The following is a 26,726-nucleotide window of genomic DNA, read 5'->3' as shown; positions in this document are numbered from 1 at the left end:
TGCTCCCTTCTTTCAGAGAATGTTTTGCTTGTCACTTCATACAGTTTTTCAACATGGTCTAACTCTGCATCTTTCTGTGCTGTTCTTACTGTGTTTTCCACATACTTTCTCTTATCTTCACTTTCCAATATTTTAACTAACTTATCTTTTTCTCTGCAGTTTTTGAAATGAATTTCTTTAAATTCTCTGACTTTTTTTCAAACAGCATTTTAATTCAATGCATTTCTTCAATGAGTTTCCAGGTGTTTGTTAATTCATTTTTTTCCCCTCTTTAATGCCCAAACAATCTCTCTCTCTCTCTCTCTTTTTTGCTCCATCATTATATACTGCCCTTAAAGTTTCCCTCTTTGCTATCTTATTATTTATTATTCTAAAATTATTCCATCTCCCTTCTATCTTCTTTTCTTGGCTTCCTTCTTTTCACTTTCTAGTTCTTGTTCTGCAAAATTTGAAATTTCTTTTATTATGACAGAAAAGTTTCTCTGTCATTCGTTTTACACTTTGACATATGTTATTCTTACTTTCTGCTTTCTAATTTTCATATTCTTATTATATATCTTTCATATACATATTACTAAGTAATGAATAGATTCTACATCAACTCCTTGCCTTGCTTTAACATTTAAGAGCGAACTTTTTAAGCTAACCTTGATTGCGGTGTGACCAGTTTAGTGTTTGCTTTTATCATCTGGTGATATCTGAGTCATTTATATATTTTGTTTTTGTTTAATTAAGCTCCTCTTCCCATATATTATTCATTTCACAAAACACTACCAATAAATTATATTATCATTTCTTTGACCACATGTTTCATTACCTGTTGTGTTCTCATCTTCATTAATTCTTCTGCAATTTTTTGGCATTCATATCACCCATATGAATAATCATATCATGCTTCAGTATTTATTCTGTGCACTTCTGTAGTTCATCATAAAGAGATCTCTGTTTCTTCAAAATCCTTTATTATATGTTGGTCCATAAATCTATATGATGGTTAATTTAAAACATCTTGAATATAATCTGGTCATTATTATTCAGTCACTTACAGGCTTCTAATTCTTCAAACTTTTACTTCTATCTTTGCTCAATATAACTGCCATTTTTTTAATCTTTTTTTTTTTTTTTATCAAATTTTGAATGCAGTATTTGATATTCGTTTACAGCTCGCTTTTCCAAAGCTCATCTGCCTTAGTTTGCATATTTCTAAAACTTATTCTGTGTCATTCCATTTCCCTAACAGCCAGACTGAAACATAACTCTTTTTAGTTTGCTTTTATCGCATTTAGATCACATTTCTAAAAAATTCAGTACAAAAGCAGGCAACAAAAAATACCAAAATGTATGGGTGTGTGTGGGTGGGGTGGGGGGGGGAATGGATTTCTTTGTCAGTATTGAATCCTTTAAATTCCATTCTGAGAAAGCAATTTTAACACATTGTTTAAGGTATAAATATTATACCATTTTTAGTAAGAGACAAATATTAAAATAGATAACAGAATAAGCAAAGTTGGTATGATGGGATATTTTAATAAATTGACATAAATCAGGTATAATACAAATCTAGCAGTATAATAAATTGACATAAATCAGGTAGAATACAAATCTAGCAGTATACAAATAATGCTTAAATCACCTAAAACATAACTGAGAGGTTGAGTTATCAAAGAAACCACACATATTAGAATTATCTGGAAAATTTGGAAATGTATAGATGGCAACATTGACAGAATTATATTTAAAAAAGGCAATATATTAGAATGGAATTTGGCATAAGTGATATTCAAAAATCTGTAAAAAGAGTGTTTCTAGTTGTGTTGTTAATTGTGAATATATTTAGATAGAAAATAATGATTAGAAAATAGGAATGAAAGAATCAGGAAGATCAAGATCTGAATAAGGTAGTGTTAGAAGATAGAGAATAAGAGATGATAGACTGGTTTGAAAGACTGTGCAGATTGAGACGGGTATTGAAACTTCTTTTGAGTTATCATAGTATTCTGTGTACCCTATTTGAGACCAGGAGAGGAAGGTGCAAGATGATGTATGTATTCCATGCAGTAGAATTATGTATTCCATAATTATCAGTTTTCATGTTTTATGAAAGAAAAAATGCATTTCTGCTTCTGTATTTATTTTATTACTTCTTATTTCTGATTCATTTAAGAAGTTATGAAAACATACTTATGACAAAATCCATACCATTGTTGTACATGTTGCTCAGATTTATCTGTTTGATAGAACAGATGAATGGTAGGTGATTGAATAGTTCAGTCTGTTTAATAACAGCTGTTCAATTACCATTTTTAGGGCTAATTTATAATGTATAAAACCATAGCTAGACTTTGTAAAACATTTGAAAGTTTAAACTTTACCACCAGACAGGCTGAATCAGTTCTGAAGGAGGCTGGAATGCACTATTATTGTTATTTGTTTGTTTATATATATATTTCTTAAATATTGATTTCATAGATAACAGTTAGATGAACCAATACCATAGTATTGCTATGAGAAGAATGACCAAAGAAGAAATCAGTTGACATTTTTATTGAAGAGTTGGAGGTTGTAGTTTCTGGGAACTATAAAGACTGTTCCAGTGGTAGATAGAATAAAAGAGGAATAGATGATGCAGTTTAGCATATTTGCAGTTGTACTGAAAAGGGAGGTTGGGCATTTGCTGTTTCTGTTTTAACAGGTCCAACAGATAGTGGAGGAATGATGGTTGCCAATTCAGTGGAGCATTGTGCATGAAACACTTGTAGAAAAGACAGAGCTGATCACTGCATCTGGGAGATAGAGGATGAAGTGAATTAGTGATAGAGGGGTCATTTATCAGCCAAATTTGCTCTCCTCTGAACAGCATCAAGACTTTCATGAAGATGTTAGGTGCACTACCTGAAATGTGAACAGTATTCTAAGAATGGACAGATTTGGGATATATGTAGAGTTAGTGAGATGTATGAAAATAATGGCTTTTCATATATATAATATATATACAGAGTGAAAAAGAATAGCTAGTTTTTTTAAGAGGCTGAGGAAGTTATTGATATGATATGTTTATGCCAGGTAAAGTCAGAAGTGAATGCCAGTCTGGGGTGGTGAGGAGATGTAATCCATTCAGATGATTTGTGTATTTACTTGAGGATAAGGGTAGGTGAGCTCAGATCCCTTTAGTGTGAGAGAAGGCAAGAACTGCAGTTTTGATGGCATTTAAGGTGGACAGATTATCCTCCCATTTGAAGGAGTGTATGGAGATCGGTGTTTAAGGCACTGGTTGCAGATGATTTTGAAGCTTTGGATGTCTCAGGATATTCAGAAAGTTGGATGAGTGGAATGTACAACTTTGCTGATAATTCAGAGCTTTGCTGATTATCATAATCAAAGCTGTGAATAGGGTTAGCAATGATTCAGAATAGGTCATTTATCTTTAATAGAAAAAGAGTAGGAGATAGAACTGAACTCTGAGGCTCTCCAGTATTGGTGGCAAAGTTTAAAAAGAGTGAGCCATCTACCATGACATGCAGCTAACAACAGAGCTTACTTCCTAGTTACAGAGGTTGGCAGGTAGGTTGAAGGATGGCAGTTTACCAAGCAGGCCTCGATGCCATTCATGATCAAATGCCCTGAATATATCATAATGAACAGCATGTTTCTACAAGTCTTTCCATGACACATATCCATTCACGGGTGATTTAAGTTAAGAGGGAAGGCCATGGATATAGATTGAGGGTATTCACAGTGTGGTTGCTGACTAACTAGTTACTAGGCAGTAGATTAGTTGACTGTTGATGACTTTCTCTATTATTTTGGAGTGGGTTGAGGTAATTGCATTAGAACAGTAGTTTGATGGTAGACTTTTATTTCCCTTTTTCGGAATTTGTTATGCGTGTTTCCATGCATTGGGATAAGTGCCAGCTGAGCATGAAAGACTGTATACATGATACGGGACAAGTGTTAGCACTAAAAACCACAATAGCCATGTGGTGATCACTTTTAGTATGGTGGGAGATGATTTGCATTGGTCATCAATGCAGGAGTAAGAGTGATGCTAGGAGTCATCCTTATCTTTAGGTGCTGTAATAGTGGTGTCATTTGGATGACAGAGCAACAGGTGAACTGCAGGTGAGCAGAAGCAGCATCTGACTGCTTTTGCAAGGGAGCAGAAGGCACAGCTTCCACTTGGACTTGAGGTGAGTTTTCTACTGTTGACTTATGAAATCATATTTGAGGTTGCTTTTGCATTAGAATGCTGTTTATGTTCTTGATACAAGCCACCTATAATATGTTGAGATTTTTAATTCAATTGCTTTGATATACTCTTTGTTGACCACGGCTTGGAAAATGGAATTTTGAGTCGAATGAGAAATGAATGCCTTCATGCCAGTGATAATTTCTTTGACTTGCTCAGAACAGGTATATGGATCAGCAGAGCAGAAGTAATAGTCTGTATAAAGAAGAGTAGAAGTTCAAGAGGTTGTTCTGCTTAGTATCTTTGTAGTGCTAAAGGATGTGAGGTTGAGTGATAGGACTGAGAACGTTCTGCGAGAGATGAAACTTGCATGAGATTGTGATCTGAGTAAAATTTAGCCTATGTTTTTTAAAGAGTGAGAGGTTGTACTTGGAGAAGATGTTCCAAAAAATAGAGGTGGATGGAATGAAGGAAGCTGATGAGAAATTACTTCGGTGCATTTGAATCTGGACAGTGTATGGGTGTTGATCAGTGGCTGCTCTAGTTCTTCTATGGTAAGAAGAAAGTGGAGCAACCAAACCAATTCAGAGGAGCAATGCCCATGAAAATACCTATAGAACAGGCACAGCACTGAAGGGAGTCTGTGAGAGAAGGGTCATCTATTAAGTGGATTGCTCTCTTCTGAATATCACCAGAAATTCTTAGAGAGGTCTTGGGTGTTCCACCCCAAATATGGGAACAGCACTCCAAAGTTGGATGGATCTGAGACTTATAAAGTGTTAAGAGTTGAAAGGAAGAGAAGTAATGTGTAGAGTGGAAAAGAACACAAAGCTTATTAGAGGCTAAGGAGGCTATATAAGTAATATGTTTGTGCCAGGATAAGTCACATCCAGAATAAACTGGATGTGACAGTCAACTCAAGAAAAGAAAATTGATCTTGAAAGGAAACTGGAACATTATCAAAAATTAGAAGGGATGAGGTAGGATTTTTCTTGCAGGTAATAAGGCAGTCTTGAGTTTTTTTAGCTTTGAAATTTACTAAGTTGTCTTCACTCCATTTCAGGATGTTGAGAGGTCAGTATCCAAGTCACTGAAGAGGCATCTAACATTATGGTACTACAGGGTTTATTGAATGACAAGTGCTGTCGTCGGTAAATCTATGAATAGGAACTGAAGTCAGAGAAAGGAGGTCATTGATGTAAAGGAGAAAGAGAGTGAGTGAGAGCACAGAAGCATGAGGGGAAGCCGTCCACCATGACACATAATGAACAACCAGTGAGGAAGCTGGCAGTCCAATCACAGAGAGTAGAAGGCAGGTCATAAGATGGTGGCTTGTTCAAGAGATCTCAGTGCCAGACAATCAGATGATTTAGAAATATCAAGCATGATAACATGAGTTTCTCCAAATCTTTCTATGGCCTGAGTCCAAAGGTGGGTGAGATCAGCTCTGTGGTCGGCTATAGAACGAGAATGGCGGAATCCATATTGATTTGCCCCGAACCCTGCTTATTCTTCTCCAAGTTTCTTTTCCACAATTTTTCTCAGCCTCTTCTGAGGTATACTTGCATAAATCTTACCTTGAACACCACACTAGAGAAATTCCTCTGTAATTCTCACACATTCAGTTTATTCTCAGTTAGTGATTACGACAACCAAATTGTATTCTTATTGGCTTAAACCAAAATCCAAAATCATGCTACAACATGACAGAATTTCAGGCTGGCTGGAATGTCACCCAGCTAAACAGGAACCCTGTTGTTTTTGTCAGGGAACCAGGACAATTGGCAAAAAGTCAGCCAGTTCAACATCAGCAGAGTTCAAGATTCGTGAGATCAACATAAGAAGCATCATTGGAAAAGAAATAGAATAACAGAATAATATAATAAGTTCCAGATCGATATGATAGGCATTACCGAAACAAAGAAGACAAAAACAGATGAGATTTTTACTCATTTTTGTCTTCTTTACATTCAAGCAATCATGAAAAAAGAGAAAAGGAGTAGTTATATTATTCATCACCAAAGAGAATAATCTTCTTGAATGGCAAACAATATCAAGTAGAGTGATGTGGGCAAATATCAGAATGGGAAACTTGGACACCAAGATTTATTTGTTCTTATGTTCCCACTAAGGAAGCAGTTGAGGAATTCTTCAATGTGCTAAAGAAGGCAGCTGACACAGTGAAAAAGGAAAAGTTGGTCCTTGGAGAGCTAAACAGCAGTAATGATGATTACCAGATAGAAATGTTTTGAAAAAATTTGGAGAAAGAGCAAAGGTAATAATAATGGTAAGTGCCTTCTAGATTTCTGTTCAGGACTAGTTATTATGTTTATAGATTACGAAAAAGCGCTTGACAAGATAAAAAGATATATACTGTTTGATATATTACAAAGAATAAATATACTTAATATTTTACTACATGCAATATTGAATATATACAAAGATAATGAAATAAAAATAAAAATAAATGAAAAAATGTCTGAAAAACAATCCATAAATCAAGTTGTAAGACAGGGATGACCTCTGTCTCCAATACTTTTCCATGTTTATATTAATGAAATATTAATACAGTGACCGTAAACAATCCGGGTATAGAAATATCCCAGAATAACAAAATAATATACTTAAATATAAAGAGCCAATAGGCTTCATTTAGGCGATATAAACATTATTTAAATTAAGGGGATATTAATTCCCACATTGTTTTAAAACCGAATAAGAAACTCAAAGATTGGAATCAGAGAGTTTCATGCTGAATATAGTAAACTATAAAAGTATCGCGATTACTAGCGTGAAATAATGCAAGTAGTCCTAATACGTAGTACGATCTCGGGCAACTTGCAGCAAAGGTGTATATATATATATACACCCTGTATATATATATATATATATATATATATACTATTATTTGGAGATGATCAGGTAATAATATCAGATAAGGAAGACAATTTACAAAGAGCAATATGTAATTTAAATGTTATAATAGAACAGTTTGGAGTGAAAATATCCATAGATAAAACTAAAACAATGGCATTTTGTGGACAAACTCCAGTTAGAAGTAAAGTAAGTATTAATAATAAAAAATAGAACAAGAACTAAACATTTTGGATGTGAAATATCATATGAAGGAGAAAAAGTCAAAATTAAAAACTTCAAAATTTTTACAGATTATAGGCCTGATAAATATCTCAATCTAAGTATAGTACAAAAAGAAATATGCTTGAAAATATACAGTACTTTAGCAGTGCCCACATTATTACATGACAGTGAGATAAACAATAAATAAAAACAAGTGAAATGAGATTTATGAGATCTTCAAAATACACATTATTAGACCAAAAAAGGAACAAAGATATTTTAAAAGAACTAAAAAAATCAATAAAAGAAAAACTAAACATTTATAAAAGGGATAGAACATGTAAACCGAATGGCCAACATCCAATATCCTAAACAAATAATAAAATATAATTCCAGTTGGAAAGAGAAGGCCTGGTGGACCTCAAAAAAGGATATTAGATGGATAATGAGATCGGAACAGACCAATATGATCTATATCCATAATTAGTATTATGATGACTAGTTATACTAGCACCTTGTTCCAGCATAAAAAAGTGGACAATTTCTCATGTAGAGATGATGATGTGAGAAATAAGAAAAGTTTCATTGATTATGTTATTGTTTATAGTGATACCTTTATGCTAGTTCAGGACACAACAGTATACAGAAGTTTTGACATTGGAAATGATTACCGTTTAGTTTTGAGCAGGATAAAATTGAATGTCATTGAATAGAAGAGTATGCAATAGAGTTTTAAAACAAAAGTTGAGCATCTTGCAGAGGTGAAACTGTAAATGCAAATACACAAATATCCTTCAGGAAAAAGAGTTTGAAAACAAGAACTAAACCTTGAAGGTCCAGTGGAATATATAGATTCTGTGGATAATATTGGAATCTTGACGGATATTAGATGAATTTTGAAGAAAATTGTTGATAGGTAGTTATAGTTCACCCACCACTTCTAGGTCCCTTCTTGGCTTTGTGCCAAGAATAGTCGATTCATGCTGAAGGGGAGAAAGAAATGAAGGATGTACGAATTGGTCGCCAACATGCGAAATCACGTGCTTTTTTGTCTGTCGCTGTACTAGTACTAGCTTGATTTTTGTTGTTCTCTTTTTGCGTTATTTTTTTATTATTAATTTGTATGATGGATCCAGTACAGTCAACAAGTTCTGTTGTTAAACGTTTCAGTAGCTCTTGCAAAAGAATATTGAATAATGTGCTGACATTCTGCGAAAAAGAATCGTCTGAAGGCCGTTTTCTTGTTCCCCTTTCTCAAGTCATAAAACGTGCAAGTGCAATTGCGGGCGTATCGGGGTCAACTGTTAAAAGAATTCGTAGGGAATCAAAAGGTGAAGGTAAGCCAAAATTTAAATCTCCTAAAAAAAAAAAAAAAGCGCCAGAGAAAGAAAACCATCGAAACCGTAGCTTTGAATGATTTTGATGTAGACGTTATAAGAAGAGCTATTCACGAATTTTACGTATTCGAGAAAAGAGTGCCAACTATTCTGAACTTGATTCCTGTGCTTAAAGAAAAAATTAATTTTCCTTGGAAAAGAGAAACTTTAAAGAAAATACTTCATGAAATCGGATTTTGTTTTAAAAAGTCCCAGAATAAAAGGAAACTTATCATGGAGCGAAGTGACATTGTTTTATGTAGAATGCAGTATTTGCACGTATTAACACTCTACGTACATTTTTCCAACTGTTATACAAGCAAAATAGTTACACTTTAAAAACAACAATGTTCGTAAAAGAAAAGCTAAATTTTCCAACCTGTAATAATAAACAAACTCAGTTTGTTTATTATTACATCCCAGAAGACAGACTGATTACCCTATTATCGGAATGGATTCTCCTTTTTCTGACATGCGCAGTAGTTTCGAGGGACCTCAAATCGGTGGGCGAACTATAGTAATGATCTTTTTCATGTAGTGCTGTCATAATCTGCATACCCTCTGAGGGTACATATCAGGAATGTGATGATGTCTTCTGTAATGTTTAAAAAAATTTTTCAAACTCTTAGGAGAACCTTCTGTGAGACCATAGGCACAAAAGTTTTATTGTCTATTTCCTCATTTTGATGTTTTCCTACATAACTCCGCTTGTAACTTTCTTCCAATCAAGAAGTTTTTCTTCATGCTTGATGTTGAATGCTGTTGGAACTCCTTTTTTTCTTTGATCATTATTGTCCAAATATAACATCCTATGTTCTTTATTTAGTAGTTTTTAGTCCCATTTCTCTCAGTACTTCCAATTATATTCACATCACACTTTTCCTGTTCTTCTGCAAGTTCAATTTTCTTTCCTTTGTTCTTCACTTCTTCTGATGTGTTCCAATATCATTGTTCATACTGGTTCCGTAATGAAAACAACAGAAGCCTTATTTAACTGGATGATGCCCCAGCAAGCTCCAAATCTCCTCTCATTCTCCTCATGTTTATTTATGGTTTAAGCCACTAGAGAGTACATTTTGGTTGGCTTAGTCCCAAGTTTGCCAGCTCATCCTCATTCATTCAGTACTCAGTGGATGCCTGCTAATGAGACACATCATGTAAAGATGAGGATTGGACATTAGGTCAGAAGCCCCATCTGGTTCTCTGCATTCTTTAAAGGCTATTGGGATGTCCTCTCAGTTATCTATCTTTGACCCTTAATTGGCTGCGTTTAATATGTTTCTAATATCTTCTGATATTATATACTATCAAAATCAGGTATTTTCTCATTCTTTTGGATTTTTAGTGCAGTTTCTAATCATAAAATTGTTATGATTCGAAGGATCTTATAGGAAGTTCCTTCTGGATTATTAATTTTTTTATCTGATATACCTATAGTGCAGTTCATCCATAAATTATTCAACTGTTTTTCAAAATAATTCTTTCTTTTTATCTTCGAGTATCATTTTTGGCTTTGATCTTTTAAGCTTCAAATTGATTTTTTGTTGTTTTAAGGAAATAGCTATGAGAAGTTTTTCTTGTTTAGTGCTTAATATGGTAGAGTTCCAATTTCTGACATGTAGTTTGGGTGTTTTCCTTGTCATTTCTGAAGGTTATATAAACTTGATCATTTAATTAATCTAACTAGTTAAGTAGATCATGTATCCTGATTACTATATTGCTTTTAAGTTAGAGGAGTGAAGTGAAGGGTCTTATATCTATCAAGGTTCATTCAATTTTAACCTGATTTGGAGAATAGTTTTCTTTTGTTTCTAAAGGTTTTCTGAGAAATTCCTCTTTATCATACTGAAATAGGAGGCTTTCTGTGTCTGCATTGTTCATGCAGACCCAGTACAAGTTGCATACTGTGTTTTCAACAAAATTAGGAATATATTTATTTCTTGTGTTGTTTAAGGTTCACTGACAACTTCTGCACAATTGGATCAAAAATTAGTATGAGATTGTTAAGGAGAGAAGAAAGGAAAATGCCATAAACCGCTACATGCTACATTGTTCATTCATTTGTGACCAGTTATTTGTTGATGGTTTTATGTAGTTCCTCTTAAAAAGTAATTTCTTAAAACCATCTCACATGTAAAAATGAGCAAGAGGTTGGTGTAAATTTGAAGCAGCTGTTTGGATGTAGTTAGCATCTTACTTCTAAAAATAAGTGAGACAGCTACTGAGTAACTGAAAATTAGAAACAGTTGTTTGGCGGACATTATTGTTTTAATTGTTGAGGATGTAAATTCCCCTCTGAAATTTGAGCCATAGCATACAGCAGTCCAACAGTATTATCAATTATTAAAAATAATCATTGCTTTGCTTCTTATACTTGTTTCACTTTTATTGTTTTGACTTGCTTCATAGCTTTACTTGTTTTTACATAAACAAGTAAAACTGAAAACTTTCATTTTATTCCTTACTTTTTCTGCATTAACTGTTTAGATCTGAAAGTTTTCTTGTAGGATTCTGAGTTTCATTTTTGTTTCAATAACGTACACGTCAAAATGAATTGTCTGCCGAATTAAATTTCTTATAGTCAACTGCGAGATACAAGTATTTTATTTGACTCTCAAACACAAAAGGTTGTAAACCTGTAGAGCTTTTTTTCTTATCATATTTTTAAATTTTTATGTAATCAAAATCATGCTCTCTAGAACATGATTTTGTCTAGTCCAAATGTGGAATTTTTTTTCAAGCTACTCTAGCTGCTAATAGTGATGAGGTGGTCCAGCACAATCACTGAAATTTATCTTCCAACTAAAGACAATCACAAACATCCATATCCACAACAGGATTTAAACTTGTAGGCAGTTGATTGGAAAACTTACATTAACTCAACTAACCAAGCTGGCAGATTTCAAATTTTTGTAAAAAAAAATTGAAATCTGCCAGTAGTGATTTTTTCTCACAGGTAAGTTTTAATATTCAAGTTCTATAATTTTTGTGTATGATCTTTACACTTCATTAAATAACCATAAAAATGATAACAACCAAGTTAATGTTATAATGAGTAATCTTAAGTAGTAGGTACAGCCATTCTATCAAAACAAAGACTGCAATTCCTGAAGTTAATGCTACCCTAAAGAACACAGAAATGAGCAGTATGAAAAGAGAACATGTACTCGAGATATATTGATTTGACTGTTTTGTTGAGAGTGTATTGAGAAATGGTCTGGAAATTCCAGTTCCATCATTTCTAATTTAATATTATAAATTATTTGGAATTTGCTATGAAAAAAAAAATCATTAAGAGTAAAGTGAACAGTTTGTAGTAATGGAACTGAATAAAATTGGCTTACTTCATTTTTTTTTCTCCCCCTGATTACAGTACTGAAAGCAGTCTTTTACCTCTTTCCTCCAGGTTTTCAGCAGATATGGACCAAAATTAGTAGTGATAATTGGTTTCTTCAAATAAGGATGGAGCTTCGTAATTGGAGTAAAATATTTTGTCTTTTAAACGAGACTGTTAAAGAAAACATTAGTGATTCATGCTCGTATCATTTTGCTTATCATCTTTTACAGGTGAATTTTATTAACTGATTAAAATGTTGATGCAAATTTAAAATGAAGTTTAATTATTTAAATTAATGGAATACATAATATTTTAGTTGTTCATTATCATACTGGTCTAGTTGGTTGAGTGTAAAGCATCTCCATTCTTCAGCCAGCAGTATGTTGATTTGAGTCTCAATGTAGGCATGGACATTTTTGAATGCTTTTATGAAGTAGATAATTTCATTAGTCAATGTGTGAGAGAGATCTCACCACCATCCTTCTTGAAAAAATAAGTTCCATGTTTGGTCTCCTGTGTTTTAGATTTTTTGAGCCGTTTGGCCACCAATGGTACTAATGCGCTTGTAGTTTTACAAGCATATTAGATTTTTGTAATATATCAAATTCTAAAAACATTTTTATGTTTATTGCATACTAATTATTAGGATGTATGGAGTTAAGTGGATTGATTACACTGGACAGCAAATTTTTTATTTTTTTTCGTATGTGTGTTGGTAACATGGTTGACTTAAGCATGGAAAAAAAATAAATTTGGTACACTGATTATGCAAATGATAGTCAAATATTTGCACCACATATTGATTTTTTTAATTATCTCCTACTTTTCATTTATATCAATATGAATGAACTTATGTCACCCCTTATACCCACTTTGTATGATGGATATCATAAGATTAAAGTTTCACTTGCTCTTATAACATCACAGTCTTGCATTGTGGTTGTGAACGTAACAAAAATAGTAAGAAAAATACATGGAAAATATAAAAGTTAGAAAAGAAATATGCCTTTCTAACTCTATACAGAGAATTATTATTTATTTTTTTGAATTGTATCACATTCCTTTTGAAAGAATCATCAGTAGTTATCCATGATGTCAGAACATTATCTTCCATGATACTTATGTTTTGATGGAATCCTTCATCTTGTTCGGACTTCATCCTTCATCATTGGGACTGCATGAGAAATGTGCATTTGTGTAGCTTTTCTTTTAATGTTACCTGGTGATCAGTATTCATCTTGATAAAATTATGGGGACTACTGTTTTAAGAATAATTACTTTAATTTCCTGACATGTTGACCTTCATATTAAGGTCATTATCTGGAATATATGTATATATACAGAGACAAACTACATTAGAATTCAAACAGTATGCAAAAGTGACACTAATTTGATTTCAACGTTATTTAACTGGCCTGCCCTTTAGTAAGGAGGAAAAAACCCTACATCAAATTCTTACATTACCTTTGAGGTAGCGTAAGAGTTGGATATTGTTGGTTCTTTTTGTTACTTTCGAGAGGATTACAATATGAGAGATTAGGTGATACTCTGGTGGTAGTAGTAGTAGAATTTGTCCTCCCCCCACTCTTGGGGATGGATTGAATGTAGGCCAAGCTGTGGGATGGATACCAGTGGAGTAAGAGCATAAAAAGGCAACATAGCGGAGGAGTCGATTCTAGCACACAAATATTCAGGAATTGGAGGAATGCTATCAGGAACAGGAAACTTTAGTGTCTAGTTTGGACAATATTCTTGTGATTTCTTTCTGGAAAAGATAAAGTATTGAGTATTTGGAATGGTTGGAGGAGATATTTATCATTATTAGTTAAGCATGCATTGAAAGAAAAGTGTGTAGATATTGGATTGTTTTTTTTTTTTTTTTTTGTGTGGATGATGATACAGTAGACGTACTTGAGTGCGACAGGGGTGCAAGAGGTGGCAAAAATTATGATCATTTGCTTTGGCAAGAGACCAAAAGGTTTTACTGTCATTTGGACAAGATGCAAGTTTGACTCACCACCATACTAACTTTGTTAGTATGGTGGTGAGTCAAACTGTTGTCTATTTCCATATTTCATTTTCCATTTTCACTAAAAATTGCATTTACATGTGTGAACTGTTTTACTTGTGTATAGGTTTCTGGTTTCTCATTTTGGATGCAGCTGATTTTATTCAATGTTCCAGCTTATTTTCACAGTCATAGAAAGTTTTTTCGCTTGCTTAAGGGTCGAAGCTATATAACTGAGAGGAGACCTCCACATAGAAAGGAATGCAGGGAACCGACCAGGGCTTCTGACCTAATGTCCAGTTCTCACCTTCTCATGGTGCACCGTGTTAGGTACTGAACGAACTACCTGGATACTGAATGAACGAGTATGGGCTTGCAATTTGGGATTTAGTTGACCAAATTGTATTCTTATTGGCCTAAACCAAAATAAAAAATGATGGTACAACATGACCGAATTTCATGCTGGCTGGGGTGTTGCCCAGATAAACAAGGCCCATGTTATTTTTGCCAGGGAACCTGGGCAAATAGCAAAAAGTCAGTTACTGGAACAAATCTGAAAACAAACCCCAACTCAACATCACCAGAGTTAACGATCAGTACTATCAACATAAGAAGCCTGAATGGCAAAGAAATGGAGCTAGCTGAGGAATTAGATAAGTACCAGATCGACATAATAGGGGTGACTGAAACAAAAAAGGCAAAAACTGATGAGACCTTTCTGAGCAATAAATACAAAATGTTATATTCAGGCAATGACAATCAAGGAAAAGAAGGAGTAGCCATAGTATTCAACACTGAATACAAGGCTAATCTTCTTAAGTGGCAGGCAGTCTCAAGTAGAGCGATGTAGATAAATTTGAGAATGGGGTACTGAGAAATGATACTTTTGTGCCTATGGTCCCACAGAAGGTTCTACTAAGGTAGAAGTGGAGGAATATTTTGAGGCTTTAGAGAAAGCAACTGACACAATGAAAAAGGAAAAGTTGGTCATTGTTGGAGATCTAAATAGCAGAGTAGGCAATGATTATCAGACATACAAAAATATATTGGAAAAATTTGGAGAAAAGAGCAAAGCTAATAATAATGGCAAATACCTGTTGGATTTCGCCTCAAGACATGGACTGGTTATTACTAACACAATATTCCAACATAAAAATGTACATAAATTCACATGGAGAGAAAAGGCAAGGAATAAGAAAAGTCTCATTGACTATGTGACCCTGATGCAGGACACCAGAGTGTACAGAGGATTTGAAATTGGAAGCGATCATTATGTAGTCTTGAGCAGGATAAAATTGAATTTCATATTGAAAAAAAGAACATGTAAGAAAGTTTTAAAGCGAATAAAAGTTGAGCAGCTCTCAGATGTGAACTGTGGACTAAAATACACAAACATGATTGAAAAAAAAAATAAAAGAATTTGAGAACAGCAACCAAATCTTGGAGATTCATTGGCAAGCCCTGAAGAAAACACTGATTGATTCAGCCAGAGAGGCATGTGTTGTCTGCTAGGATAGAAAAATCAGAACTCCATGGTGGACACACGAAGTTAAAGAGGCAGTGAAGGAAAAGAAGAAAGCATATCAAAAGTTCCTGTCAAATAAGTCAGCTTGTGATCTTAGAAAATACAGAGACAAATGTAAGAAAGCTAAACACTGTGTAAAAGTAGCTAAGCAAAAGTCATAAGAGGACTTTGGCAAGAATATAGAAAATAAATATCAAGAAGGTGGCAAAATATTCTGGAGGTTGTTGAAGAAGCTTAGGAATGGAGGAAAGAGTGCTGTAAAAGGAATTAGAGATGATAAAGGTGACATGAAAGTAGGAGAAAAAGATATCCTTGAAGTATGGAGTAATTACTTATAAATATTGCTAAATGAAAGAGGCAGTGATGTCAGCGCAGTGGTAAAAAACAGTGACCAGGCATGCAGTCAGGAATACATATCCATACTTGAAGTAGAAAAAGCCATCAAAAGCCTGAAATGTGGAAAGGCAGCAGGAGTAGATGATATTCATCCTGAAATGCTGAAGTGTGGTGGTATAAAATTCTTACATTGGCTGCACTGCATAATTCAGAAGGCCTGGACAGAGAGACAAATTCCAGATTATTGAAGTAGAGCTCTCATGGTACCCATATATATAAAAAGGGAAACAAAACTGAATATGAGAATTACAGAGGTGTTTATGAATCTGAGAATTACAGAGGTAGAGCTCTTTCACTACTGAGTGTTCCTGGTAAGATATATGCAAGTATACTTGAGTAACGGTTGAGAAGGATTGTTGAAGAGAAGCTTGTGAAGAACAAGCTGGATTCAGGCCAAATAGAGACTGTCAGGATCAGATTTTCACTTTACAACGGATAATTGAAAAATCATGGGAATATAACAAAGATCTGTATTTAAGTTTTGTAGATCTGAAAAGGTATATGACTAGGTGCAAAGAAAGAAACTATTTGAAATGCTACATTTATTTGGTGTCTATAGGGCATTATATCAAGCAATACTTAGTCTTTATTTGAGTTGTAAGTCAGCAATTAGAATTGAAGGAAATACAGGAAGGCGGTTTTAATGTTAAATCTGGTTGCAGACAAGGATGTACATTATCCCCTCTGTTATTCATTATCTATATGGATCACATTATGAAGGAAAGTGGTAACCTGATATCAAACTTGGAAATGTTAATCTCAGGTCTTTGCTTTATGCAGATGATGTTATACTTCTAAATAAATCTGCTACAAGTCTGCAAGATTCCCTGACTAAAGTGAATAACTGTTGTAATAGATATGGTATAAAAGTCAGCAATAACAAGGCAAAGACAATAAAAATAGGTAGAAACATTGAAAATATCAACTGCATTGTGAATGGAGAACCTATAGAACAAGTAAAATAAAACATTTCAGGTACATAGGTACGATTTTTAGTGAAGATGGTAAATTAAATATGGAAATAGACAACAGAATCAACAAAGCTGATATTGTAGGAAGTCAACTGAATAAATTCATATGGAATAAGAGAGAAATTAGTCGGAACACAAAATTAGCTGTATACAAGACAGTTTTCAGACCAGTTTTAACTTATGGATCTGAGAGCTGGGTCAGAAGTAAAACACTTGACCAAAGACTAGAGACTGCAGATATGAGAGTCCTGAGAAAGATTAGAGGTGTGAACAGATGGCATCAATGGCAATATCGTATTAAACACGAGGATATTAGGAAATGCCACTGTCAGCATCCAGGAATGTGTTAGCAGAGCTAATCTCAGGTGGTATGGTCACTTAAACAGAATGGGGGAGGAAAGATGAGAAAAACAATTGTTCTCTGCTAGGTTGTCAGGAAAAAGACCCAGAGGAAGACCAAGATATAGGTGGATTGATACAGTAAAAAGTGTCTTAGAGGATAGAAATATCAGAACTGATAGTGTTGTTGTCTTGACAGGTAACAGACTGATTTGGAGGAAAATTAGATAGGAAGCTAGTAATGATGTAATTGCCCATCTAGTACTATTATATCCTGTACAACCCTTGAGAGTATATATTGGGAATTTGATGATGATAAATTAAATTATATCTAATTTAAGAGAATTATATTTCCTTTAGAATATAATTATTATTATTATTATTCCGGGAAACTCCAAGGAGTCGACAGACTCATCGAGGGAGGCCCTAACATCATGTCTGGAACAACTATTCAACATTCACACAGTATCTATCATATCTTGCCTTGAACTCATTCACGGTTGTAGCACCCACAACAGACTCTGGAAGCTTATTCCACTCATTCACCACTCTCCAAGTAAAAAACCTAGCTCTAACACTCTTGTCAACCACGCTCTTGCATGGCCCCTAGTCCTCCCACCACCAGTCATATTTTCAAAAATATCTTCTGGATCAATCTTACAAAAACCCTTCAGTAATTTGAATGTCTCAATCATATCACCCCTCCTTCGCCTATCGTCCAATTTCTGCAACCCACAAATCCTCAACCTATTCTCATAAGGTTCATTCCACAGACCTGCTATCATCTTGGTCACTCGTCTCTGGACCCTCTCCACTTCCTCCCCATCACGAAGAAACCCTGGTGCCCATAACTGGGCACAGAAGTCCAGATGGGGTCTTATTAAGGCTCGATACAGAGGAACAACAACTTGCTTCTCTCTGCATATTAAAGTATTTTTCATAAGCCAAGTGATTTGGTGAGCTGTTTTAGTTACTTTTGCAATGTGCCCCCTAAACTTCAACTCCCTATCCACCAGCACTCCCAAATACCTGGCCTCATCAATCTCCTGGAGTACAGTTCCACCTATGCGATATACTGCTGCTATTCTTTTCACCCCAAAGTACATAACCTTACACTTTGCCACATTAAACTGACATCCATTTTTCCTAGCCCAGTCCTCCAAACTATCCAAATCATCCTGTAAAATTTTGACATCCTGTGCACTCACAATTGCTCTACCCAACTTTGCATCATCAGCAAACAAGTGAACACTTCCTCTCAAATCCTTTCCAATATCATTGATGAACAAATTGAAAAGCAGTGGTCCAAGAACAGAGCCCTGCGGCACTCCACTAGTCACAAGACGTCTTTTTGACTCCACTCCTGAATAAACCACTCTCTGGTATCTCTCCTTCAACCACCCTCCTATCCATCTTACCAACCCTATATCTATCCCCATCTGTTCCAGTTTACTGATTAGGGTTCCACGAGTTTACTGATTAGGGTTCCATGTCAATTCAATGAGAGATTATTTATATGAGTATAACAAACAAAGATTGCATGTTCAGTGTCTTTACAACCAGGCTACTTGCATATAGGAGCTAATGACTCCAATTAATTGCCTTAGTTTATAATACAACGCACATATCCTTTCGTTTGTGTATAATGCTAATGGACATTCTATTTTTTTTAATTTAAATTTTATTTTTTATATTCCTAAGCCATGAAAGTTTATAAAAATGTGATGTGCTTTGTTGGCATATTAGTATATATTGGCTTCATTTCCTACAAGGAAATGAAGCATGTGTTGCTGATATTGGCTTTTATGATTTGTCTTCTTTGATTTCATGTGCATGTTTGTGTATATTAGCTTCAATGACTTCAAATGGTCAAGTCATCGAAGCAAGGGTCCCCAGCCTCTAGTGTTTGCTTCTAGTTGTGTGCATTATTGGCATTGGTGTGGTCATCCATCAAGTGTGGTCAGCTCTAATAAAAAAATCTACCTCAATCTGAGCTCAGACTGTATGAACGAGAACAAGCACACGTGACATCGTCCAGTATTGTTCAACATCAATAACGTTATATATCTGCATTCTGTTATTTGAGTTTTATGAATAGCCAGACGGTTATGATTTGTATTTATTAATTCTCTTGTTTAAACTTTAAGTTATACTATTTACCCCTGAATATGTAAATCCTACGATTTACGAAACTTGTCGGGAACTATTATTTCAGTGTTTTATATAACTGAATAATAAAAAAATGTGGTGTAATCACCGAAATATGTCTTTTGAATATTACCTTTGCCTTTTATTTTTGTGTGAATAGTTGATATTACTGTAAACATATAATTATGTACAACATACAGAGAATAATTAAATGGCCATTTTAAGAATTACATAAATGAGCTCAATAATATTCTCTCATACTCTGAACTTTCACAGTTAAATTCAATACTGAGAGATAACAAGAAATACTTTATAAAACAAACTGAACATAGCATTCAACTTAAAACTTTTTCTGTAGTCTCACTTGCCCATATCAAAATTTCTTAACGTATCTATCTTTCAATTTTCTGAAGTAGGCATGACGAATAATCTCTGAAACAACAGGAATGTAGTCACTTGCCTTTCATTAAACACAAAAATATTCTCATATACAAAGACTTGATATATTAATACTGTACTTCAATTATTAGCTTCACATTTCTGTGTCCTTCGAGAGTAATTCAAGATGCATATAAAAACTTTTCCAAGATTAGAGAACTTAACTTGGTAGTTTATTAGACCTTTTTAACTCTTCTTCTTTACTTGGCTACCCTTTACTTCCTAGCATTCCTCTTACCAAATGACAGCTGTTCTAAAAACAACAACCAATGTGCATGTCTGTTACCAAGATTCAAAGCGAAGCTCAATTGACATAATTGCTGCCATTGCTACAGTACTCCACATTATACAGTAATAGTTACAATTTGTGTGTAGAGGCTTAAGTGCTGTGAGGACATAATGTTGGAGGCTTACTGGATATTTACAACACTCAGAAAGGATTAAAAAAGAATTTAATACTTCCTATATTTCTTCCTAGTCACTAGGACATCTATGGGAATTACAAAAATAACTAATGTAACATAACACAAATATCATACAATACTAAGCCCAACCACGTGGATGACACTAAAGTCCTATCTAGGCAGAGTGCCCTCTAAGGGCAGTTGTAGGTGGCCTGGAATGTAAGGTGGGATCTCTGGTGATGAGTGTTTCCCAAATCTTCGGAAGCTTAATGCAACCGTATTTATAAAGATTTGGTTGATTTCTAAGAGCTGCTGCTTCTAAGAATAGTCTCTCTTTCTTGAATTTGCTGTGATGGAGCATGGTGGTTTTCTTCCATGATACTCTGTGGGTGGTATCCAAGACATGGTCAGCCAAGCCTGAATGATCATAGTTGTGTTTACAGATGTAAGACTTGTGTTCCTCGAGGCAGATGGATGTCTGTCCAAAGTACGCCAACTTACAGGAACAGGGTACTTTGTAAACTCCAGGCAGAGAGAGGAGGGAGCTGATCTTTCGTAGAACGGATAAGGGTAGCAAGTTTGCGGTGGGGCTTATATGCTGTGTGTAGGTTTTACTTTTTTAGAATCTTGGCTATTTTTTCGGATGTGCCACGGATGTAGGGTATGGTGATGGCATTTTTAAATTCTTGTTGACGAGAAGGACGGGGAATGGGGGAGGAACTGATTATTTTTTTGATACTGTGATTGCTGTAGCCATTGGAGAGGAAAGTGTTGTGTATGTAGTTAAGTTCAGTAGTGAGGGCGGTTCCACTGGAACAAAGATTGTGGGCTCTCTTGGTAAGAGTTTTAATAATGCCATATTGTTGAGAGGGGTGGTGGTGGTGGGAGAGTTTGTGAATGTATCTGCCTGTGCATGTGGGTTTTCTGTATACAGTGAAGGCAAGTGTATCATTAGGCAGGCGTGTGACTAAGGTGTCTAGGAAGGGTAAACAGTTGTTCTTTTCCTTTTCCATAGTAAACTGGATTCTTGGATGTAGGCTATTGAGATGACTGAGGAAGGAGTCTAATGTGTCTGGGCCATGAGGCCAAATAGAGAACACATCATCTACATATCTTAGCCAGATAGAAGGTTTGAGTGGGGCTGAGTCTATGGCTCGTTTTTCGAAATCTTCCATATAGAAATTGGCAAGGGGGGGGAGTGGGGGGAACCCATCGCAGTTCCCTCTATCTGCTTGTAGATTTTATTTTTCCAAGAAAAATACCTAGAGTTAATGGCAAAGGAAAAGAGATCTAAGATGTCAGAAGGGAAAACTTTTTCTAAGAGACATAAGGTGTCAGTTAAGGGAATATTAGTAAACAAATAGGAGATATCAAAGCTTACCAATATGTTTGCTTTATTCATGGTTAAATTTTCTATGAGGGCTTTAAAGTGGGTTGAGTTTTTTATATAGGAAATGGACCTTCCAGTGGGGGGGGGGGTCAGAGAGTTGGCCAGCTGTTTAGACAGTCTGTAGCAAGGTGCATTGGTGGCATCTACTATAGGTCTGAGTGGGGAATTGAGTTTATGGATTTTTGGTAAACCGTAAATTCTGGGGGGACGGGAGCAGAAAGGTTTAAGTTTTTTCGTGATGTCGGGGGGCCAGGAAGATACTTTTTTAAGTAAGATTTTTAATTTCTTAACTTGTGTTTTTTGGGGTCATGTTCTAGCGGGTTGTAGGTAGCGTGATCGCAGAGGATAATATTCAGTGGAACCGCCCTCACTACTGAGCTTAACTACATACACAACACTTTCCTCTCCAATGGCTACAGCGATCACAGTATCAAAAAAATAATCAGTTCTTCCCCATTCCCCGGTCTTCTCATGAGAAAGAGTTTAGAAATGCCATCACCATACCTTTCATCCATGGCACATCTGAAAAAAAAAAGCCAAGATTTTAAACAAGTACCACTTACACACAGCATTTAAGCCCCACTGCTAACTTGCTACCCTTATCCGTTCTACGAAAGATCAGCTCCCTCCTCTCTCTCTCTCTGCCTGGAGTTTACAAAGTACCCTGTTCCCGTACGCTGGCGTACTTTGGACAGACAGGCAGATCAGCATTCATCCACCTAGAGGAACACAAGTCTTACATCTGTAAACACAACTATGGTTATTCAGGCTTGGCTGACCATGTCTTGGACACCATGCACAGAGTATCATGGAAGAAAACCACCATGCTCCATCACAGCAAATTCAAGAAAGAGAGACTATTCTTAGAAGCAGCAGCAGCTCTTAGAAATCAACCAAATCTTAATAAATATGGTTGCATTAAGCTTCCGAAGATTTGGGAAACACTCATCACCAGAGATCCCATCTTACATTCCAGGCCACCTACAACTGCCCTTAGAGGGCGCTCCACCTAGATAGGACTTTAGTGTCACCCACATGGTTGGGCTTAGTATTGTATGATATTTGTGTTATGTTACATTAGTTATTTTTGTAATCCCCATAGATGTCTTAGTGACTAGGAAGAAATATAGGAAGTATTAAATTCTTTTTTAATCCTTTCTGAGTGTTGTAAAAAATCCATTAAGCCTCCAACATTAAGTAATAGTTACATATGAACACAACTGTAACAAAAGCTTACAAATAATATGCATACAACATTTCTGTGCTATTCCATAAGGATAACAACATACATTAAGCAAAGTTCACTACTTATAACTCTAATTTGTTCTTGTATCTAAACTTGTAATGAATGGCAATGCTGTAGGCGATGAAGTTAACTGAGCCACGGCTGTTGCTGTTACCCCTCAGATGAGATAGATATGAGCAAATGAGCAGCTCTGCTCGGTGGTGGGGTGAGCCTGCCACAGTGTAGAGCCAACCGGTTCTGAGAGTTCTTCTCAGTGGCAGGGTGAGCCTGTTATGGAGGGGTACAGTGCTGAGTTTTTGGAGTTTGACCTGTACTTGAACATTTAACAAAGGTCTAAATCAGTCATGGGTAGTGACCCTTCCTCCATAATGTATAGCATCATAAGGAGATGTGCTTTACATTATGGAAAATACTAAGGATAGAGATCAGAACTTACTCCACCTTTAGTATGAGTTTCCCTAGCCTGAACCAGGTGTTTGGCTTGCACTTGGATCTGCCGAAACTTTTATAGTTTCTATATATTCGGCATGAAATTCTTAGAGTTTCTATATTCGGCTTTGAAATAATGTTGGATTCAATATCCACTTAATTTGTATAATTTTGCATTGCCGAAGTGAAGCGTTTTTGGTTAATTATTTTTTTAATTTTAAATTTTAATAAGTCTTATCTGCCAGTATACGTCCTGACCACATCTTTATCCATAACTTCATCCCTTCCTCATCCATCCATCCTTTTGGATAAATATGAATGTAAACCCCTTTATGAAGTTTTCCTTTGGGCATTGGTTTTCTTTTAAAAATTAAAAAAGGTGGCAATTTTGTTTTATCTATGCTTCACGACAAAACAACAATATAGTGGGATTTTTCATGACCAGAAATTTTAACAATATTTTTTTTATCTTTGGAGTCAATGTCTTGTTCGAGTTCACATCAAAAGTTGGAGGCACTTCATCCATATTAGCTATCTGTGAAAGTTCAAAATAGCATTTATGATGAATCTGTGAAACTCAATCATTTTAATTTCGAATTAGTGTGACATAGTTTGTGATAGTTTCATTTTTGCAGGCATGCATAAATCATTTCTCTTCATAAATCTAAAGCACCAAGATGGTGACCTTGTAAAAACGATAATATTTCTTTTTGTTGCCAATAATTTTGTATGTTTAATAATCATTTTTGTAGATACTTCTTTGATCCATTATCCAAGTTTTTAATTCATTTTAAATTTCTGGCCATTTTGCCGGTTTTCTGTGGAGATTGTTTTTACAATTTGCTTCTATTAATTGCTGCTCTTGTTTCCTCCAAATTCATGCCATTTTTTTCTGTAGGCAGAGGCCCCAAGTACAACTCTACTGCCATTCTTTTTTTTGCATACTCAATCACACTGTGCTTAAATGAAATCATATAGCCATATCTGTGGCTATATGATTATAAAAAAAAATAATAAATAATATATTGATTAAAATTCTCCCTTCTACAATTTTTCTTAGTTGTTTCTTAGGTATACTTGCCTAGATCTCAGCAAGAACACTCAGTTCTTGCTGAGTGTTCTTGTTCATCTAATTCTTCTAATTCTCATCTAATTCTTCTAATTCTCACTTTCAGTTTTATTACCTATTTTATAGGTTGGTACTATGAGAGATCTACTTCATTCACCTGGAATTTGACCATCTCATCAGTGAATTATGCAGTGCAGCTGCTGTAAAACTTTTATACCTCCATATTTGAGCATTTCTGTTCGCATGTAATCTACTCAAGCTGCCTTTTCACATTTCATGTTCTTGGTGGCTTTTTCTGCTTCAAGTATGGATATGTATTCCTGTTTGCATTCCATTGACTCTATGTTGAATGTTTTATACCACAATGCTAATACTGGTCATATTTCATCCATGCTTCATTTTGCAATTTTTCAAAGTAATTATTCCAGACCTCTAGAATATCTTTATCATCAGTTTTCATGTCATCTTTATCATCTCTGATTCCTTTTACAGTACTATTTCCTCCATTTTTAAGCTTTTTTTTTTCTCGATAGCTTCTGGAATATTTTGCCACCTTCCTGATATTTATTTTCTGTTTTCTTACCAGTCCTCCTATGACTCTTGTTTAGCTAGTTTTATATGGTGTTTCCTCTTCTTGCATTTCTCTCTCTATTCTTTAAGCAAACAAACCGACTTACTTGCTAAGAACTTTCACTATGCATCCTTCTTTCCTTGACCACCTCTTTAACTTCCTGAGTCTATATGGAGTTGTCATTTTTGTGTCATGTGGTAAGTTGCCAACCTCATCACATGCCTCTCTAGCTGAATCAGTCAATGTTTTCTTCAGGCCAGTGAGTCTGCAAGGGTTCTTGTTTTCAAACTCTTTCATTCTTTCTTGAATAATGTTTGTGTATTTGAGTTTACAGTTCATATCTGAAAGCTGCTGAACTTTGATTTGTTTTAAAACTCTCCTACACACTCTTCTTTTCAATATGAAATTCCAATTTATACTGCCCCAAACTAAATAGTGATCACTTCCTATTTCAAATCCTCTGTATACTCTTGTGTCCTGAGCCAGTAGGGAAACATCAATATCAACAATGACATAGTCACTGAGGCTTTTCTTATTACTTGCATCTTCTCTCCATGTGAATTTGTGGACATTTTTATGTTGGAACATAGCATTAGTAATAACTAGTTCATGTTCTTAACAGACATCCAGCAGGCACTTACCATTGTTATTAGCTTTGTTCTTTTCTCGAAATTTCCCCCAAACATTTCTATATATCTGGTAATCATTCCCACTCTGCTGTTTAGATCTCTGGCAAGGACCAGCTTTTCCTTTTTTGTTTTGTCATCTGCCTTCTCTAATGCTTAAAAAAATTCCATTCCTTCATTTCTTCCTTAGAAAAACCTTCTGTGGTACCACTATCCAATGGTTACAATGCCAAAAAGACAAATTATTTGTCCTCACAGCCCTCTCAACATACAAACTATAGTAATGCAATTACTATTTCCTGTATCCAGGATACTTCAGAAAAAATAGCCAAAACTCTAAAGAAAGAAATATAATCTCTGTATTGTTTTCAAACCTCATCTCTCTCCCCTTTCTATTACAGGTCCTTCTTTACAAGTCTTGCAGTTTATCTTATTATGCTCAAACTAGGAGATTTGCCAATCCCCACCCCCAGAAGAAGACAGGAAATATGTCTGCTAACCATAACTATGTTCTGGTCTAGAAAAAAAAAAAAAAAAAAAAAAAAAAACTACTTTGGTTCATCGCAACAAATATAAACTTGAAAGACTTATTTGAATCAGCAGCAGATTTGAAAAACCAGATTTGATTACATAGAATGTTATTTATCATAATCAAATTTATTAAAATCTAAGTTCTTAATAAATTTGGTTGTGTTAAACTTCCCAAGATTTTGGAAGCTTTGATTCTTGGGCCTCCCACCCAATATCTAAGGCTAGCCAACAGTGCCAATAGAGGGTTCCCCTCATAAAACTTTAGATTTTCAGTCTAACTTTTTTCTAGTTATTGTTTACAATGTTTTTGTATGTGCTTCATAGTTTTAAGATTTTATCCCTGATGTATCCCTCTATGTGACTGAGACAAAATATAGTATCCAGTGTTCTCCGCAGATATTTTTACCAGCCAAGTGGAATGAAACATTAGCCGGGCGTATAAAATTTTGAATGAGTTAAGAAAGATCCTTTTTTATAACAAATTAAAATAGTAATTTTATTAGAAATTACTTCAAACAAGGATAATATTTTATATAGTAATTATAACAAACAAGACTAGGATTTTTCTTATTTTCTCATTAAGTAATGAAACACGTTGTTAATGCTCACAGCTTAAAATTCTATACATTAATTGTTCTCTTCTTCTTAGAAGCTCAGT

The 26,726-nt window shown here is 34.9% G+C and overlaps 1 protein-coding gene across 3 annotated transcripts in view; it reads left to right on the top strand.

Moving 5' to 3' along the window:
- The window catches only part of LOC150098264 (spatacsin), an 891,110-nt gene that overhangs the window by 122,428 nt on the left and 741,956 nt on the right, over positions 1–26,726 (top strand). For all 3 annotated transcript variants that reach the window (XM_090406151.1, XM_090406152.1, XM_090406153.1), the window contains exon 7: positions 12,047–12,207. In XM_090406151.1, coding sequence (XP_090262277.1) covers positions 12,047–12,207 — 161 coding nt within the window. The remainder of the gene's footprint in view (positions 1–12,046; positions 12,208–26,726) is intronic.

Source organism: Typopeltis vanoorti, chromosome 16 (genome assembly GCF_054136105.1).
Source record: "Typopeltis vanoorti isolate ZY-2024b chromosome 16, IOZ_Tvanoo_1.0, whole genome shotgun sequence".
NCBI lineage: Eukaryota > Metazoa > Arthropoda > Arachnida > Uropygi > Thelyphonidae > Typopeltis > Typopeltis vanoorti.
Note: the sequence above shows the minus strand (reverse complement) of the source record. Positions and strands in the feature narration are given on the sequence as shown.